Here is a 16,006-nt window from a genome sequence, read left to right as displayed (position 1 = left end):
TTCGGCCCTTTACTTTCTAAAACTCCAAATTTCTAAGTTACATAGGTAAATCACAAAGTTAATAATATAAAAGAACCTAACATACCTTCAAAATTGTTCAAAAATAACAACCAAAATAAGTGTTTAATAAATTTATTAAAAAAAAATACAAAACAAAAAAAAGCTCATCCATGCTTGCTACCAACGTTATAAGTTTTACAAAATAAACTAAAAAATAGTACATTAACAAGTTATATACATATATTTTAAATATATTTTAAAGTGCTTAAAATGTATTGAAGGTGCCGTGGCAATTTTAGCTGCCACAATATATTATGCGAGTGATGAACACATCAAATAAAACCTGAAAAATTCTTATCATTTATCATATAAATGTATTTTATGCTGACCGAGTTAACTAAAAATTTCGAAAAATACACCATACATATTCGGTCTTTCTATAGAAAATATATCTTTATTTTTATGCTATAAGAGACCAATATTCGCGGGCAGTGCCCGCGCAACGCTAAATAGACAGTTTAAACGTATCCTATTATGTCAATTATACATTGCTTTCAAGTCTTAAATTATGTATAACCTAATACTGAAAAAGTAACATCGACTTGCTACCATAGGAGTTTATAATATATACCAACTTACATCCATCGATATGTTAAATTAGTTCTAAATGTCAACCGTCCGATACAAACAGAAGTTAGCACTGCATCATCCATATCTATGCACTCAGTTGGCACATATAAACTATGCGAGCAGGGCCCCAGACTTTCAATTTAAAATAAATACGCTTAACACTAATCAAATCCTTTCAAACTAATTCCTAACTTGGGGCTCCGCTCTTAAAAAGCACCTTAAATATTAAAAATATGTTTTAATCTGTTTTCTTCTATATTATACTAAAATATAGCTTCTTTCTTGTATTAATTAATGGAAGAATGCTTAAAATAATATTGAAAAAACGTGGGTAAACAAAGCATTCGAAGATTCACGGCTTTAAAATTACATCTAACGTTAGACTAGAAAAACAAAACATTCGTAAAGATATATTTTTGTTAAGTTTTTAATAAAGCTCACTCTCTCTGACCCGTGCCGGTCCGATGCAAATGAGAAAAACAAAAAACCATCGAGCGAACTCTCGTTCGAATCGGACAAAACTAAAATCGAACCATCGCCTATTCTGGTTAACAAGTATGATTGCATACCGGCAGATTCGCGCTCAGCTTTATCCATTATGATCCCATTCTACCAGCAGCGGTTAAACTATTGTATACTGATAAAATATGTAATGAAACTGACGAATAGACTCTAGTTAGACCCTGTTCTTCAAAATTTGGCTTCTATACTTTTTTATGATCAAAAAACCAGGTGTCAAAGAAGCAGCTAAAAAGCAGTGTATTTTTTTATCTGTGGACATTTCTTTTTCCGGCAAATGGAAATTAATAAAGGACAGTTACAAGTTTTTCACAATGATCAAATTAGATACAGAAATATTTACTTTTACGCTTGCGTGACGTTAAAGGATGGTTTTTGATATTAGTCGTTTTTTGCACTAGTTGACCAGTGAGACTTGTAAATAATATTAAACCACTTTATTCAGTGTTTTCAGAGTTCTTAGCGAAAATTCGTCATAAACAGACATAATATTCGTCCATCGCCATAACGTCAAAGACTAAAGGTAAGTATAATAGAACCGTTTGTTTTCTGATCCACCATAGAACGTTTACATGGTAACTTCAATCAGTTCACTTGGAATTGTGAGTCACTAGTCAGTTGGCTCGGTGGAACATTCACAGATAGGTAGGCAAAACTGAGATCATTATGGTACAAGCCAAACGCTCGCTCCAAGTTGGTCGGGAACCGTTAGTCACAAATTACTGGTAATACGACACATACGCAAAACAATGCAAACATTCGTGGACCAGCACAAAGAAAAAATAAACCTTAACGCTAAATTAGTGTCGGAATGCGACAAGAGTGTCGTCAGCCAGTCCCGTGTGCGACAAAGCAAGTGTTCAGAAATTAAAAAGGGGTAATCATTTACAAAATATCGAATCAAATTTCACGTCGATTGAAGGTGTCGTTGCGAATCAATGGACCTGGAATAAAAAAGACATGGTTAATGTTTTGTTTTCTAGAGGCAGGAGAGTAAGCAAGTAGAAAGGGATAGGTTGTCCGTCCAAAGAAGATTTAATGTCTCTTTTCTCTGTAACGAGGGTTTTTCAGGCAGGCTTGGTGTTAGTTTCGTGAGCTCCGTTTGATAGTTATCTTTTGGGATTAGAAAACTAAATGAGACAATCTCAAGCAAGACAAACGTCAATCGGACCTCATGATACTATCTAGTAATATTTCACCTGGCAGTAAATGCTCAATCCACTGGCAGAGTGATGCAGATTTATGATGCCGCCGGCGGAGCGAGCGTGCTGATCACGCTCTCCCTGTTATAAAGGCACTGACCTCCTTCTGCGGCGCGGGCTCCTGGGCTGGCTCGGCCGTTTCGACAGCGTCGCGCGGCTGGCGCGGCGGCGCGGGCTCCACGCTCAACAGGCGCGGCTTGTCGTCGCGCGGGGACTCGCCGCCGCTGCCGCCGACAGACATCTCCGCGAGCGCGCTGATCACGCTGTCCAGGTTAATGGTCGCGCTGCTGTCGCCTTCTCCCTGTTGGTTCATATTCTTAGTTAACCTTTTGAACGCCAAGTACAGTACCTGGCCCTAAAGATTTCACATCGGTCTTTGGAAAGAGACTCGGCTAATTTCGGTTTCGTAGCGCGTTGTCACACTCTACTTATGTGACGTTTGTCAGTCGTTGTACAGGTGCCATAGATTACGGACGCATTTACATGAAAATATATAATAAAGAGTTGTTAAAACCCCCCAAAACATTAAATTGTACGATGGCATCTTTAGGAAAAAGAGGGAACTATCCTTTTTCTAGTAGTTGCAACAGCTCAATATATATATCCGAAGTTTACATGTCATTGATTTAACGTAAACTAATTAAGTTCATAAAGTTGTAGTATTTATTTGATATAAAACGTTAATAAATACTTTTTGGTTGCCAGTGTTCAGAAATTGTCGTGAACAGCCAATTGTCTTTTTCCGAAGACCGATGTGCTATCTTCATCGCCGGGTACTGTACACCTAAGGTGTAGTGTGCGGTCGTAGTACCACGCCAGCTACGCCTAAGAGCGTTTTCACATTATCCGATCCGATATCGGTATCGGACGACGATGGACGACACCATGTGCTGTTTTCACATATTTCCGACAAAATCGTTTCGATACGGCCGGCTCGATATGGCCGCCACGCATCGGGCTCTGCGCACACAGAGACAATTTAGTTACACGCATAGCACACATATATCGTCCGACAGCCCACCGGCGTCTGATAGTGCCGCCAACATATCGATGTCTGCTCCAATATCCGATATCGGGCCGGACCATGTTAAAGACAGGTACATATTTCATGCATTTTACTTGCCCCGATATCGTATCGTTACCGATATCGGATCGGATAATGTGAAACACTAAGGGCCTACGCTAGCTGGCGCGGGTGCATGAAGCGGGCGCGGTTGCAGTTAAAGTCCGTCGCACGCGACGCGCGCAGTTGGCGCTGCTCATACTATTTTTCAATAGCCGTCTACCCGCTCCGTGCAAGCTACGTCAGCTAGCGTAGGACTTAAGGTAGGCGTCCACTTATCCGCATCGTACGAAATGTGCGATGCTTACGATGCGGACAGGTAGACGCACTTATATGAGTTTCCATACAAAGAATACTACGATCCGTTGCGTACGATACCGACAAGTGGACGTTTACCTAAAGGTGTCAAGGCTAAGGTGTACTTCGATCATGAATAAAATCTATTTCGAATTATTTATTATCTTGCACAAAACTGCGAGATTCGTCATATTCGATAACGCAACATTGGTCAACGTGTTTTATTAAAAAAAAATGAAATGTTTCAATTAATTGAAAACGTTCAAAGGTATAAATTAAAGGTTTAATTCAGCGCTAATTTACTTCGCGGCCGTTCTTACGAACACACTTAAGAAAACTATAATTTTAATATGAAAGTTAATATCAGCCTTTGATTTACCTTTTGTGGTCCAGGTTTGAAGAAATGTAAATAGCAGTATCCACGGAAACCCTGAAAAATAAAGATTTTTACTTGAAACTCATTGATGAAAAATAAAACTCAAACCTTTTTATAACTTACTGTCATAACTTTAGTGTATTTTTATTTCAAATATATTATTTTGTAAAAAAAAAACACTGGTGACTTCTTATTAATTTCCTTAAGTATCCAATATTATTTTCAAAGTCAAAGTCAAAATATATTTATTCAATTTAGGCTATAACAAGCACTTATGAATGTCAAAAAAATCTACCACCGGTTCGGAAAAACCTCTGTTGAGAACCTCTGTTTAAATCAGAAACACAGGGTTTTGTAACTTAGGCTACCTTGTGAAATATCCCAGATATTTTTTTAAATCGCTTTGTGCACAGTTACCTTCCAAACCATGATTTGAGGCTTGACGCCGCGTTCGGACAGCGCTTGTTTTAGATCACGGACTCGCGTGTTGGGGCTGATGTTGGAAATCTGGCAACAAAATAGTACATTACTGTAGAGGTCGGGAAGTAGGGGGTTGCCGGCCAAGCAGATATAAGAGGGCCGTCATAGCGAGGCCGGATAGGGATGCGAGGCCGGCAACCCCACGTTCTGGCAGAGGCTTGTATAGTGCTTTTCTCAAACATGACATGAAATAAAATAAAAAAATAAGAAATCAAGCTAGCGGGACGCTGGTATTGTCACCCTGTTGTGTGCGCGCGTGTCGCGCTGGCTGGCTGGTGGTGGTGGTGCTGGCGTAGGCCGTGCCGCAGAGCGCACGTTGAAACAAAAGACGGTTCGCATTGCCGGCCAGCGGCCGGGAAAGTTGTATGAAATCTCTTTGCAGGCCGCTAGAGTGACCGCGCACCGGCAGCCGAGCCGCAGCGCCTGCAGCGCGATAGTTCCCGGCCTATTATTTGTAACACAACGTCAATATTTTATGTCATGTTTGAGAAAACATTTGTTACAAAACTACATAAATCTTCATATCAGCCGTAGGATATCCACTGATGATCATAGGCCTCCCAGTTGCTTTGGTATGAAGCGGCCGGCATCCACCGTGAACCCGTGGCCTTAACGAGGTCATCCGTCCATTTTGTTGGTGGACGTCCTACGCTGCGCTTGCCAATTCACAGTCTCCATTCTCAATATATGAAACTGAATATGTCATGGTGTTATTCTTTTTTGCTTCTTGGGGCGCGCTGTTGCTGTATATTTGTTGTGTTTGGACGCTTTGTAGGTTAGATCCTGTTATAGGCATACTTCGCAGACTGAGTGGCTTTCGGCAACGAGTGATGGGACTACAGGAGATGAAAGATGAACCTTGACGAAGAAAACAATGTCGGGACGCTATCGCTTCTAATTAGTCTTTGTTCTTCTTGCTAGCACAACAGCGCAATGAGTAATGAAATGAGTCTACAGAAGATTAACGACGTACTTGGATGAAGAAGTTGCGAGCGCGCCTGTGTGCGACACAGGATTGCTTAGTTTGCGATACGGCTAACACACGCCAGCTATAGTCTGTAGCCTCGGTAGTCTCTCGTCAGTAGTTGCAACTCAATCGATCATTCGGAATAACCATAAAGCACTTGTTCTCCTAACCCGCAAATTTAGGTCTACTGTGCAAGAAGTGGCGAAACTACAGGAGATGAACGACGGTATACCTTGACGGAGAAGTCAATGATGGGCCGCTGCTTCTTGGGGCGGCGCGGCTTCTGTTCGCCGTCCTTGTTCTCCTTGCCAGCAGACTTGGCACTGTTGCGGCGTCTCGTGTTGCGTCGCACGCGGGAACCTTTGCCTTCTTCGCCTTCCGTCGTGTTGCCACCCTGAGATATAGACATGAGCGATGAGTGTGTTAGACAATAAAGGTCACAGCTCATTAGAGCCACCCGGCACCCGACCAGCACCACCTCGACTTTCAGCGTCCACTCGTTGTCGACAGGTGGTCAAGCCTCGTTGGTACCTAATAGCCCGAAAAATTCTACATTGAAAAAAATACAAAAAGATAGTCTTGAATCACTGTGGTGTACACTATCAATTTAAGGGTAGGCGTAAGGCCTCTGGTCCCCATGAGCCCGCGATAGGAAATCCGTGCCACAATAATACCCACCGTACCACCGTACCGTTGTTTAGTACCCATAACACAAGCTTTGCTAAGCTTACTTTGGGACTAGGTCAATTGGTGTGAATTGTACCGTGATATTTATTTATTTTTTCATTTTAATAATAATTTAATAATATTTAGGGGCTGTTTCACCATCCATTGATTAGTGTTAAGTGACGGTTAAATGTGATGCTGTCTCTATTTGTTTTGTTCGAATAGACAGAGACGGCGTCACATTTAACCGTCACTTAACACTAATCAATGGATGGTGAAACAGCCCCTTAGTAACTAATAATATTTAAGTAGTTAAAACGTTATTTAGGTAGTTGTTACCTCTCCCTCGCTCTGGCTCTTGTGGGAGCGCGTGCGGCGGCGCAGCCTGCGCGGGCGCTGCGCCGTGCGCTCCTCTACATCCGTGTCGACCTCTTGCAGCGTGCACGCGCGTCCCGCCCTGCAACGCCACCACACAACTTACAACACAAATAGGATGTCACGCCAACTAAAGACGCGAGCCCTCTTTAAATACAGTCAAGGGCATCAATATTATGTACGTTACCAACACGCCAAAAATATATACACCTTTATGCCACTAACGATAAGGTCGATATATTAATGTATTTGACTGTTTAGCTGAAGTGAATGAAAACACGAAAAAAACAAATGCTTAACGAATGCGTTAATATGTGCGCGTTAATATATGCGCATTTATGTATGCCACGAAATGGTCCCAAATCAGCAATCTGCCGGTCTTGCGAACGGCGCTGGTCTTCTTGTAACCTTTTTGTTTTTCTTTTTTGTACAATAAACAGTATAAATAAACAAACAATACCTCTAACCTAACGAAACCTTCGCTGGTTTAGGGTTGTTGAGGAAGTGGAGGAGGAACAGGAAGTGTCAAGCACAAATTTAGAGATGCGGATGACGAAGCGGATGAGGAAGAGGGTGATATGAAATATATAAATACTATCGGACCCGACAGACGTTGTCCTGTACGTACACACACAAAAATTAATTAAAAGATCATTTTCCTGTGGACCAAATTGTGAATCTATCTAAACCATTCTCGAATCCCCTTGAACACACTCAAAAAATTTCATCAAAACCAGTCCTCCTCTTAAATTTTGAGGAAGCGATAGCGGAAGAGGATCTTTTTATTTTTATTTATTAGGATGCGGTAACGGTTCTCTTCGGTAACGGTTGAAGAACTCGAAATATTGCGGAACTTCCGCATTATGAGGAAGCGGGAGAGGAATCCTCAGCAACCCTAATGTGGTTTAAGGGATCGTTTAAAAACGACGAAAAAAACTTAGACGAGGAAAACGACAGATAATAATTGAACCAGCTAGAGGAGCCAAGTGTCACAGTACAGACCGATCTCTTGACACATTATGTACTAAATTCTTTCTCTGATGACAACTATGTCATCTTCCGTATGAATTTTATAGTTAGTTTATTTAGAATTGTTGTGTATGTGTATTGTATGTATGGTTAATTTTATGTATTTTTGATATTGCTTCTAATCTGCTGTAAATTGCACCATCAGCTAAAATCTATTCCTTACTTCTGTCTATCGTAATTAACGGCCGTTTACGTGGAAAATCTCTATATACCTGTGTTTTCTGTACTGCTTATGTGTAAAAGTTATTATATCGTATAGTATAATGCAGGGCTTCCCAAACTGCGTCGCGACGCCCTGGGACATCGCGGCATTGTCACAGAGGCGTCGCATGTCAATCTATTTTTATTTTTATGCTATGTTTTGATTTCGTTATTATTTTCGAACAAAAATTATATGTTTTTGCGATAACCTGTTACTATGCTAGTACAGTCGAGTATATAAATTTGTGATCAAAAATATCTGAGACGACTATTGTTAACGGCGTAGAAGCGTGTTTAGATATTTATGATAAAATTTTTGCTCACAAATTTATGAACTCGACTGTAATAAAATTGGTAAGTACCTATTTTTGGGGGCTAGGTGGAGGGGCGTCGTAAAAAAATGGCAGTCTCAAGGGCGACACATTACAAATAAGTTTGGGAAACCCTGGTATAATATTTTCAGCAAATAAAGTCTTAACAAGACTCAATATACTCACAGCATCTCGATCTCCCGCAGCTGTCCCAGCACCGGCATAAGCAGCAGCCGCCGGTTGGACAGCAGATGCCAGATGATGCCCGGGGGCCGCTGACTCATGCGCTGTGTCTCTATCACCTGCGCAACAGTACTTCGTTATTACCAATATTATCATCATCATATCAGAAGTAGGTAGGATTTCTATACGGTATTTGACAACTCCTGAATTTGCCATGTCTGACACAACATAGGCAGTGTTTAGCGAAGAGAAAACTTAAATCGGCTGAAAATTGGATTTATAACAATAATAAATTTTGAAAAATCTATATAGCTGTCTCTATCTCTATGCAGCAAGTACGGCGTTACTTGCGTGTGACGTCACATGAAAGTATGTATTTCTTTGTCTAATCTCGACTCTCAAACCTTTATAACTTTGTTATTTGTAAAGGTAGCATAAAAATTGTTTCTCTATTCGATAACAGGCATTGTGAAGTTTTAATTTATAAAAAAAAAAACAAATAAATAGTCAAATACCGTATTGTTAGACATAAGACTTCCCCCATAAAGCTCCAGTTGCTTCGGTTCGAAGCGGCCTGCATCGACCGTGACCGTGAACCAGCCGGCTTCAAGCAGGCCTCGTATTGTCTAACGCACTGACGTTTGCGATTGCATTCGCCATCTCTTTCTACCCTCGTCTTAAACCGTGTGACGGAAAGAAACGGTGAATACGATTGTGATTCCAAGTAGCCACATTCCATACAATAAGGCCAAAGGTTATCCGTCCATCTCGTTGGTGGACGTCCTACTGCGCTTGCCAGTCTGCGGTCTCCATTCGAGAACTTTTCGGTCCCAACGGCCATCTACTCTCCGTGCTATATGTAATTCGCTTAGCTATATCGCTCTTCAACGTACGTATCTTCTTCTTCTCGTTTGATTCGATCCCATAGGGAAACCACTGGCAACACACACTGGTTGAAGACTTTCGTCTTAACGCACTGAGGAATTTCGAGCGAAAAGACGTTGCGGAGTTTGTGCAATAAACTCTTTAAAACTGCCATTGGGCCTCTTGCTGATTGGAAGAAAGATGTTTACCTGTGTCGGTGTGACGATGATGTCAATGGGCACGTCATGGGGCCCGAACAGTTCCGCTGGTAGTGTATCGAACACCTATAAAAATAATGCAGCATAAATATTAAAGACCGCAAAGTAGGTACGGATTTTTTCGGCACAGAATCCCACAACAGGCGAAATTTTATGCAAATGGTTTTACTGTACTACCTAGGATCTTAATATGAACCAAAATAAATCTCTACTAAAATTCAATACACGCAGCGCGGTTGCAAGCGTTCGGGTATAAGTCTCATATTACACACGCAATGTTATAACATACATACTCAGTTAATCTAATTATTTATTACCTCGAACCCTGCATAATTACGTTTTTCACAGCAAAACTATTATGACTCCAAGTATTATGTATCTAGTTGAACTTGACCGAGCTGTGCCCGATTTTAGAATCGGATAGACCTATCTCTTCTCGTGGGGATCGTAAAACAGGACTAAGGGACCTAATGTGAGAGTGGGCACTAACTGTTAGCACTCTCTACTGCGAACTTCGGACTTCATATTTATATTTATTCACTGCAACTTTTGTAGCATAATTAGAAACTTTGCACACTTATCAAGGACCAATGACAATGCAATAATATCATTGTCATCTATGTACCTTATGGCACTAGACTGGCTGTTTGGAACAAAACGCGCGGCGCATCAATCATCAATATTAATTTGACACAACCCCTGTCACGGACGTCAACAAACTATAGTGAAAGGTTCACAAATCCGCGCTGTGAACAAATTTTGTGCGCCGTTTTGATGTAAGAAACATGCAGTCTATACGTAGATGTCGATAAAGAATATGGTAGTCAAGTGCAAAGATATCGACACGGCCAAAGATACAGAAATATGTATACACGACTTTATGCACTTAACATTAAGGTCGTGTATACATATTCTTGTAACTTTGACCGAGTCGATATTTTTGCACTTGACTGTACCACCGAGCTGATCTGATGATGGAGTCGCAACCTAACCTGACCTAGCAGTGTTTCGGCTTGTTAGAATCGTCTTATGGTTTTAGACGAAGAATGGAATTGAGTATTTGATGATGATCAGTCATGCACAATTTTATTAATTTTGTTCGCATTCGTTTTGCATTTAGCACAACTTTCAGTAAAGGTTCGCTCTGGAATAACATAAGCTACTTTTTATCGCGATCATCCCACGAGAATGGAATTTAAACGTGTAAAATCTCAAAATCAAACCCTAGCTTAGAGACCTAAATTGTAACACAAGTATTCTTCATGCAACGAAAATGTAAAATGTACGTACATTTTTGAGAATGGAAAAGTAAAATACAATCTGTCGAATGTAATGGCTCACACAAGCGAAGCCGCGGCAAACTAGTAAAGGCTCAGTTTCATTGATCGATGGCATGTGTTATGGAAATCTGCCGTATCGACCAGTGAAGCTGAGCCTGAGAGAGAAAGTATAACTGGTAATCACCTGGCAGTCGTGTACAGTGGTCACCACCACTGTACTGGGCTTGACAGCTTTCATGTGCATGATGAGACCGAACTCGAGGTCGCCGTAGCCTCGCCCCTTGCCGATGCGATATCCCTCCTTGGAGACGGCCACTGAACCCATCACCACCAGGTCCAGAGAGACGGAATCTTCGATGCCTAGAAGGTAAACATAAGAGTTCGTTTAATGCTTCATAATAAATAGTTAATGGTACTATAATCTTTTTTTTAACTAGTATTTAAAAACCACCAGTTAAAATAACATTTAAGACAAAAAAAAACGATATTGTAGAGACAAAAAAAAACGATATTGTGATATTGTAGAGAAAAAAAAAAACACTTCAATTTTAAGCCAATTTTAAAGTGAAAAATTAGTATAAAATAAAATTAGTTTTATATTTTGCTCCTACTTTATCAAAATAACAGCACCTAATTTAGGTTTTTGGTTATTGTTAGCCCAAAAATGACAAATACTCGCGAAAACTGTAACCATTTTTAAGATATCAAATAGATTTCATAGGCCTCAGCGGAGCGTGCAAAATATCTGACACGTCCTTCCGGCCCTAGAAATAGAGTCGTATCAGATATTTATGCACGCTTGTTGTGTCAGATATTGGTGCTGGTTTTTAGGTAAAAAATCTCCCTAAAATACTTGTGTTATAAAATAAAATATACCTAAAGTAAAATTCCTGCTACTATAATGTATCAACTGTCAGCGAACAGACTAAAGGTGTTTTGAATCAATAAATTTTGAGGAGTTTTGCTTTAATACATCAAAAATAAACGTCAAGTTTATGTATTACTTACCAATGGGTTTGCCAAAAGTCTCCATGCCATTCCTTGACACTGCCTTCCTGATGGCAGCGGGTTCGTTCTCTCCCTCTGGCAAGTCCAGGCGGTTGAGAAAGCCGGTCTGTAGACGGGGCACGGGCACGTAAAGGGTCTTCTTTTGCTCCAGGCATATTACTCTGTGAAAGAAAATGGAGATTTAAATGTGTTAAATTTAAACCTCTGAATTAGACAAGTTCACATGTGAAATTTGGGCTGTCTTCACGTCTAAACCGCTGAACAGATTTAAACGAAACTGGGTGTGGAGATAGTTGGGAGTCCCGAGAAAGGACATAGGTTACTTTTTATCCAAAATGCATAGTACCCGCAGGATAGCGATAAGCGAATTCTATGCAGACGGTGTCTCATAAAATTGTATAGTTCCCGCTGGCGTGCGATCAGAGCATTAGTGCAAGTGTATATTAGGTTACATATTTGAATATCGAAAATTTTAAATACGTACGGGTAAAATGTCGATGTTCAAAATATCGTAAATTAAAATATCTATTGTATCACAATAGCGAAAGTTGTTATACCTATGGTCAAAATGTCTAAGATTGAAATGTCGATTGATTAAAATATCGAATGAGTAAAAATATCGATAGCCAATATATCTAAGTTGTAAATGTCAACATATTTGAATGTCGAAAATTAAAATATCGTACATACAAATCTGCTTTATTTACTGCTCCTTTCTCTTAATAGCATTTATTTTTAACCCCCGATGCAAAAAGAGGGGTGTTATAAGTTTGACCGCTATGTGTGTCTGTGAGTCTGTGTGTGTGTATGTCTGTGGCACCGTAGCTCTTAAACGGGTGGACCGATTTTAATGTTTTTTTATTATTATTTCAAAGCAGGTTTTCTAGCGATGGTGCTTAGACACGTTTTATCAAAATCGGTTCAGCCATTTCAAGATCATCAGCTATTTTATTCGCTGCGGTAGGAATCTTAGACGCATAATGGGTATTTACTTTACTTTCAAACATATTTTACATATTATAGTGCTAAGTCACATGTGCGTTGTTGTGGTCACAGTTCTAACCTACCCGAACCAAATATTTTTGGTAATTCATGTTCAATTGGTTAGGTTAGGTTAGTATTACGTCAAGGCGCGAAGCACCTCATCTGAGAGGAATAGGAGCTCCGCGCGGAGCTCCGTCGACCCTGTCACGCGATAGTTCATACATAGGATATTCGATACTCTGTACTTCGATATTTATAACTTTCGATGTCACTTTTATAGATTAATATATTTTCGATATATTGGACGTAGGTTATCTAACCATTCGACAATATAAACTTTCGTTATTTTAATTTTCGATATTTCGATACAGTCGATATTTTAACTTTCGATATTCAAATACGTAACCGTACATTTCGATAAAGCGGCAATTACACTGAGTGGTTCGCCGCATTCTGCATGCGGCGACCGCAAAAGTGTAAAGAACACGGTAGTCGGCCGCATTCGGCGAGCGACAGCTGCCACCGCCTTAATATGGCCGCCGCAGTAGACGACAGACTAATGTAAAGACGACGTTCGTTCGCCGAAGTAGTTTGAAACAAATTCGGCGACCACATTAGGTGAACGACGCAGTGTAATTGCCGCTTAAAGTTGCGATCTCCAGGGCTTGTTTCTCCACACATTGATAAATTTTATGCGGCAGAAATTAATGTGATGCCGTCTCTGTTTGTTTTGTCCGAATAAATCGCGACAGCATCACAATAATTTGTCACACAAAATATATATTTGTAAAAGAAAAAGTAATATTTTTTCAAAAATTGCCGATAACGCTGACTACGCTGTTCGCAGCGCCAGACCAACAAAAAAAAATCAGCATCTCTTATCTATATTATATCTCAGCATCTCTATATTATAAGGGCTGTACCTACGGTACACTAGTAGGGTGTAGTAAACTACAATTCGAAATCTCATTACAGATTACTACAAGTAACCTTTACAAATGGTTTTTTTTATCGTCATGTCTAAATAGGTTTTTTTGATCAGTCTAGCAGTAGTGGGCAATTATTTGAATTTATTTTGAAGAACCAAGGTATTGCGAAGGCAAAACACTAAAACTTAATTCAATACAGGCTAAACAGGGTGTTAAATAAAATAAACTGGCAAACGGAGTGATTTTTCAAAAAAACAATTACAATATCTGAAAAACCGTGAAACTTAACATAATAGTAAATGTGGTCAAAAATGTTCAGAAACCTTAACTATCATCTTTTGAACATGAAACTACCGTGAAACTCACTCATATTAAATATATTGACCCGGATAACTCACGTCTTACGTTAACTATCATCCCTTAAAAACCCACACATCTGACGGCCAAACACCCTGTATAAGAAGCTTGACGCGCCAACGACATTGACACAGAATAACAAGTTGATGGTAAACATTGGTATCACGAAGCTGGAAGGCTACTACGATATTCGAAAATTGAAGTTCGTATCGTACCGTCCCTCTTACTCTAGTATTAAATAATATAAGCGTCAGCGGGACGGCAAGATACGAAGTTCGAATTGTGCACTCCGTAGTATAGGGCCCGGGAGTCGGCGGCGCACGCGGTGACTTTGGGTTATCTCGGAGATTAGCGGCCGGGTCAAACGTAATCGGATGCCACGCTATCAGCCATTCCGACTGATAATGAACATTTTGTTATAATCAATCTTACCTCGGTTTAAGGATTTATTTACAATATTATTAGTTACTAGAGTTTACCCACGGCTTCGCACGCGTAAACTATTCGATCTGGTAGTTACAACTGAAATTTCGGGATTTTACAAAATTCCCGTGGGAAATCCCAAAATTTATATCGTAATCTTCATTGAGGTGTTGTATTAAGAACAACTATTCCGTGGGAATATTGGAATAAAAGTAGCTTATGTGTCATTTCAGACATCCAGCTATCTACATACCAAATTTCATGACTAAGCCCAGCGGTTATTTCCAGATTTTATCCCTATCCGGTGGGAATATCGAGATAAAAAGTAGCCTATGTGGTATTCCTGATATCCAGCTATCTACGTACCAAATTTCATCTAAATCCGTACAGCCATTTTAGCGTGAAGGAGTAACAAACATACACACACACACACACAAAACTTTCGCATTTATAATTATAATATAATAAGTAGGATTAGTAGGATAGTCAGTCACCTGCTTATAGATCTAGTGAATAATGTTTTTTCATCGTATCAAGATACCTAAATACGAACTTTTCCGACAAAATACATTATTCATTACTTTTGTACAAAAACAGTGATAATAAAAAATCACAAAAGGTTTACGAACACTGTTTCTTATGCATATTTACAAATCTGCAACTGGATACTGGAGTGCCGAAAACGCCGATGGGCGTCTAATTTAGCTTTCCCTGGATGCCGCTTGTTCTGCAGAAGCGTCGGCATCACAGCAAAGTACGTAATCTGGCGCGCGGCAATGAATGAGTTAAAGAGCTTTACAGACTGCAATGCAGGATAATGAATAGATTTTATCCCTGAATATCAACACTGGCATAGATAATAGATCGCTCGTTTTTGGCTCGAAATATCGAACTTGTGATTTTATTTTGCTTAACATACAAAATGTACACATCCAATATCATATTTCTCAAGATTTTCGCGATTCCCAAGGTCAAGAATCTAATTGCTTTGAAATTCCAGAGAAATAATGCGTTGTTTGGGAGAAACGTGTCAAAATGGTGTTGTAGAGCGCCATCCTGCTCTGTCTCGTTTTTTTTTACCGTTCTGGCGGTTCACTTTTATATTATAGATGAGGAAAACAATCGCGGCGCCCACTGAAAACGCTATTGGCGTTGCGATGAGTGGTGCGTTATGTTTAAAGTTTAATTTTATATTATTGTACAATTTTATAAAACTGTTTTTTTATTACAAGCTTTTCTTTAGCTTGCCCTGTTTGTTTATTTATTTATTATTTGGGTCAAAATCTTGGAAGCTAAATTTGACCCACTTTCAGTGGTCCGATTGACTTGAAATTTGGCATACTTATGTAAACTTGGTGACAATACAATAATTTGGTAGTGACATCTTAGTGGTCCGGCCAAGGTCGCCTCCGCAGGACGGAACTCTTCGACGGTTAATGGCGTCGACTTGAAATTTGATACAAATATGCAATTTAGATGACATTACAAGTACAGTCAACAAAAAGTACGAGTACAGTCAGCAAAAAAAAGCTTTTATTCAAAATTATTTTTTTAACAGGAACTTATTAGTCTATAACCTCACCACATACTTGCAGTCTGTGTTTATCAGTCTTTTACTTACCTATTGGTTTAGCAAATTTATTG

General features: G+C 39.7%; 1 protein-coding gene across 1 annotated transcript; it reads right to left on the bottom strand.

The window, feature by feature from the left end:
• Positions 1 to 116: 116 nt before the first annotated feature.
• lost (methenyltetrahydrofolate synthase domain-containing protein lost) lies at positions 117 to 12,815 on the bottom strand. The gene is made up of 11 exons (XM_074107567.1): positions 12,811 to 12,815; positions 11,670 to 11,830; positions 10,846 to 11,021; positions 9,373 to 9,447; positions 8,303 to 8,418; positions 6,540 to 6,657; positions 5,767 to 5,928; positions 4,505 to 4,594; positions 4,091 to 4,141; positions 2,452 to 2,652; positions 117 to 2,093 (listed from the first exon to the last, which is right to left on the bottom strand). Exons 1-11 carry the CDS (start codon positions 12,813 to 12,815, stop codon positions 2,085 to 2,087), a joined length of 1,164 nt encoding a protein of 387 aa, XP_073963668.1. The 3' UTR covers positions 117 to 2,084.
• Between the last annotated feature and the right edge of the window lie 3,191 nt (positions 12,816 to 16,006).

The sequence above is a fragment of the Choristoneura fumiferana genome, chromosome 25 (genome assembly GCF_025370935.1).
Source record: "Choristoneura fumiferana chromosome 25, NRCan_CFum_1, whole genome shotgun sequence".
Lineage (NCBI taxonomy): Eukaryota > Metazoa > Arthropoda > Insecta > Lepidoptera > Tortricidae > Choristoneura > Choristoneura fumiferana.
This window is presented reverse-complemented; position numbering and strand designations above follow the sequence as displayed.